The sequence below is a fragment of the Coptis chinensis genome, chromosome 2 (genome assembly GCF_015680905.1).
Source record: "Coptis chinensis isolate HL-2020 chromosome 2, ASM1568090v1, whole genome shotgun sequence".
In the NCBI taxonomy this organism is placed as follows: domain Eukaryota; kingdom Viridiplantae; phylum Streptophyta; class Magnoliopsida; order Ranunculales; family Ranunculaceae; genus Coptis; species Coptis chinensis.
In genome coordinates, this window is record NC_141457.1 from 93238586 (window position 1) to 93241833 (window position 3248).

Below are 3248 nucleotides of genomic sequence, written 5' to 3' on the forward strand. Positions count from 1 at the left end.
CATAAATAATAAAAATAATAATAAAAACACATATTTTTTGGAATGATTAGAGAGAAAAAAAGAATGGCGAGAAAAGAAGATGAAGAGGCAAGCATATTACCTTGATTGTGGGAGATGCGAAGGTCGGTAGCTAGTGTGTGTTGGAGTGCGATAAGGAAGATGTATTTGGAGAAGGGAGGTGTTTGTAAGGAAAAACCCAAAAAGGGTAAAACGGGTATTCTGAAAGAATGAAACACAAATAAAAGACTTCAACTGGTATTTTGAAAAACTGGGTGGGCTTTAGCAATAATTCATAAAGTCAATGGGTTTTAGGCTAATAAAAACTGGAACCAGGGGTTTGAACCTAGTTTTATGAAAACTGGGTGGGCTTTAGCTATAATTCGTTTTAGGCTAATAATGACCGAACCAGCGGTTTGAAGCTAGTTTTATGCGTACAGCCCAATGGGCCTAATTACGGGTTCGGGTTTAGTGGGTAAAGCCCACGTTTCACACCCTTTCTTCTCCTTCGCTCTTCTTGTAAAAACTAGAAATTTGGACAGAAAACGTGAAAAAGACGATAAAACCCTTTTACATAAGCAATGGAAGGTGGAGGGAAGAGTGAAAAAAAGAGGATAGTAGTGGAATCATTAGGATGGTTGACAGAATCATCAATAATGCCAAAAAAACACAGAGCAATTGAAGGTGTAGGAGCATCTTCAATACTAGAACTAAAAGCCCAACTCTATAAAACCCAAGAAGAAGCTAAAAAAGCTAAAGAGTTGGCCCCAGATATCGAGTTTCATCGTGCTAAGAAGAAGATTGTTTCTCATGATGTTCTCTCTCAGAAAAACTCCGGTGTCGATGCCCGTGCTCATAAGTAAGTAATTGCAATACCCTTTTGTTTTGTTTTGTTTTTTTAGTATGGTTATTGAATATTGTAGATGATTACATGGAGAAGTGAACAATAATGAGAATGATTAAGTTTATATGGATGTGCTCATAATTCAAATCAAGTGTGTATTAGTGTATATGATTGAAAGGCCAATGATGGGTGTATTTCGAAAGCTAATGAACACATTGAAACTGTATGAAACTGAGAACAATTTGTAACAATCAGTTGATGAAGATAGGCCCTCGTATCATTGATCATAAGATACTTTCCCATGTTGCTTAAAAATTGACAGCAGGGGAAATGGGCATCATTCTTTTGTTCATGCACCACTAAGTGTCAGTGGGCTTGCAACAGCCTCACTATTGAAAACTGGAAATATACGGTCTTAATGTTGAAAATGTTATCAGTTAATTTACAACCTAGTTAGTTTATAACCTGTTTTTGTAAGCTGCGGTTTTAATAGTGAAAAAGTCATTAATGTCAAAAAAATTGTATTTCCGTTTTAGGTATCTATAAGAATTTGATATTCTTAATTTAAAGTGCTATACTACTATCTGGGTAATTTTGTTCATTCTGAAGTATTTATCTTTTAAGCTAATTTTCTGCTGTTTTCTGAGTGAAAAACGCCATTTCTTTGCATTATCCGATTTTCGTGTTTGCTTTCTGTATTTAGATATATCATTATAACGAGTGGTTTTCGTTATTAACATGCAGGGACAAACTTGAGCTGAAAGCTGTAAAGGATGGATCAGCTAGCTATGCGGCACTGGAGAAAAAGGCTGAGTTATATGACAAGCTAGTGAGGGGGGAGCTTCCTGACGAGGAAGAACAGGAAAAGTACTGTGTAGATTTTTTCCAGAAGGGTCTTGTGGAAGATGACACTGAGAGGCCACCTCAAGGTACTAATATTTCTGGAATATCAGGGGAAAATGGGGATGATGATAGGGATGCTACTATGTTCAATGCAAAACCATTGGGACCTGGGCGTATGGCTGGAGGAATAGACAACGATGAGCACAAGCGCTTTGTTAGGTACGTTCTGTTAGAAAATCCCTTGACATTATTAGGGGCGGCATATCAGCATAACATATTAAACTTCTCTCACACTCTCTTTGGTTTCTGGTATGGTGCTGTTTGTTACCTTCTTGAACAATTCTGCAATATAAAACTAAACATGTTTCACAGGATGTGGCAAACATATGAAAACATCAATTTTGACATATTTGATTAGCTTTGTTCTGTTTTTGTGTCTACTTTATGTGTATATTTCAAAACATATCTGAGGCATAGTTTGCATGTGTCTCTAGGCAAAGAAATACCATGTTCATATTTCGAGTGAAAACTTAATTCTCTAGGCAAAGAAATACCATGTTCATATTTCGAGTGAAAACTTTATTCTATTAATTTAAGAAGTGCAGAAGCGAAGAACCTGACTTAAAGATTTGACCTGACTTAAACTCAACTCTGATTCACTTCATTAATGATTGATAAGAAGTCAATTCAAAGGGCACAAAAATAAACTGCATGAAGTTCTTCTTTATTTTTTGTTTGCTGAAAGCACATTTAACTTAGGTCTCTTATGGCTAGCATATTGAAATTTTCATTAATGGTTTCCACACAAGCTAAGGAGCTCAATGTTGTTACTGCCTAGGCCATGTTTCAGCAGTTAATGGGCCTCACTAGGTGAAAAACTGAAAATCATTTGCTAGATGATTGTCATTGGATTTTTGTTGTCTCTGTGTAAACACTTTTGTTTCATCTATATTAGGCTTGTTTTTGTATGTTACATTTTCATTGGTGATTCATCTCAGGGAAGTTCACGTGGAAGTAAATCAAGCTAGGGAAAAGGCATCTACGCTAAAGATGCAAAGGCAAGAACAAGCTACAGCTCGCAGAGAGAAGCTCAGGCAGGCCTATCTGCGGAAACAGTTGGAGAAGTTGAAAGCTGCTGCACAAAAGGGAGAGTCTTAGCAGATGGACTTGTTAGTTTTCTGGCCAATTAAGTATAGGTGTACATGCAATTGTTGGGAAAATCATTATCTGGAGGATGGGCAAAATGTAGTGTCACTGCGAAGTCGGCTATATCTCTTTCAAAATTCTGTTCTTCTGTACAGACTACAGAGACATGGTTCTGTATTGTAGGAGCCCAGGGAAACTACAAGTTAACAACAGCCAAAACTCCATCATTGCCAGGGAACTGAAATCAAAAGTTCTAATCAAAGTACACATTGGCAAGGATCCAGCACCACTTTTGTGAATGTGTTCTGACATGACAACTCCTATGCCATCATTATGTAGAATAAACTTTCAAGTAGATATCAAAGGTTTATGTAGTGCTTGGGTAACGATTTTTTTTAAAAAAAATGTGTTACTGAAA

The 3248-nt window shown here is 36.7% G+C and overlaps 1 protein-coding gene across 1 annotated transcript; it reads left to right on the top strand.

Annotated features, from left to right (window-relative positions):
- Positions 1-451: 451 nt before the first annotated feature.
- On the top strand, positions 452-3248 carry LOC147519056 (uncharacterized protein At4g18257-like). The gene is made up of 3 exons (XM_086590721.1): positions 452-856; positions 1586-1903; positions 2683-3248. Exons 1-3 carry the CDS (start codon positions 579-581, stop codon positions 2840-2842), a joined length of 756 nt encoding a protein of 251 aa, XP_086446847.1. The 5' UTR covers positions 452-578; the 3' UTR covers positions 2843-3248.

Coding starts and splice junctions, on each gene's coding strand:
- LOC147519056 (XM_086590721.1), top strand. CDS start 579: ATGGAAGGTGGAGGGAAGAGTGAAAAAAAGAGGATAGTAGTGGAATCA. Junction 857..1,585: donor GTCGATGCCCGTGCTCATAA/GTAAGTAATTGC, acceptor ATTAACATGCAG/GGACAAACTTGAGCTGAAAG. Junction 1,904..2,682: donor GAGCACAAGCGCTTTGTTAG/GTACGTTCTGTT, acceptor GATTCATCTCAG/GGAAGTTCACGTGGAAGTAA.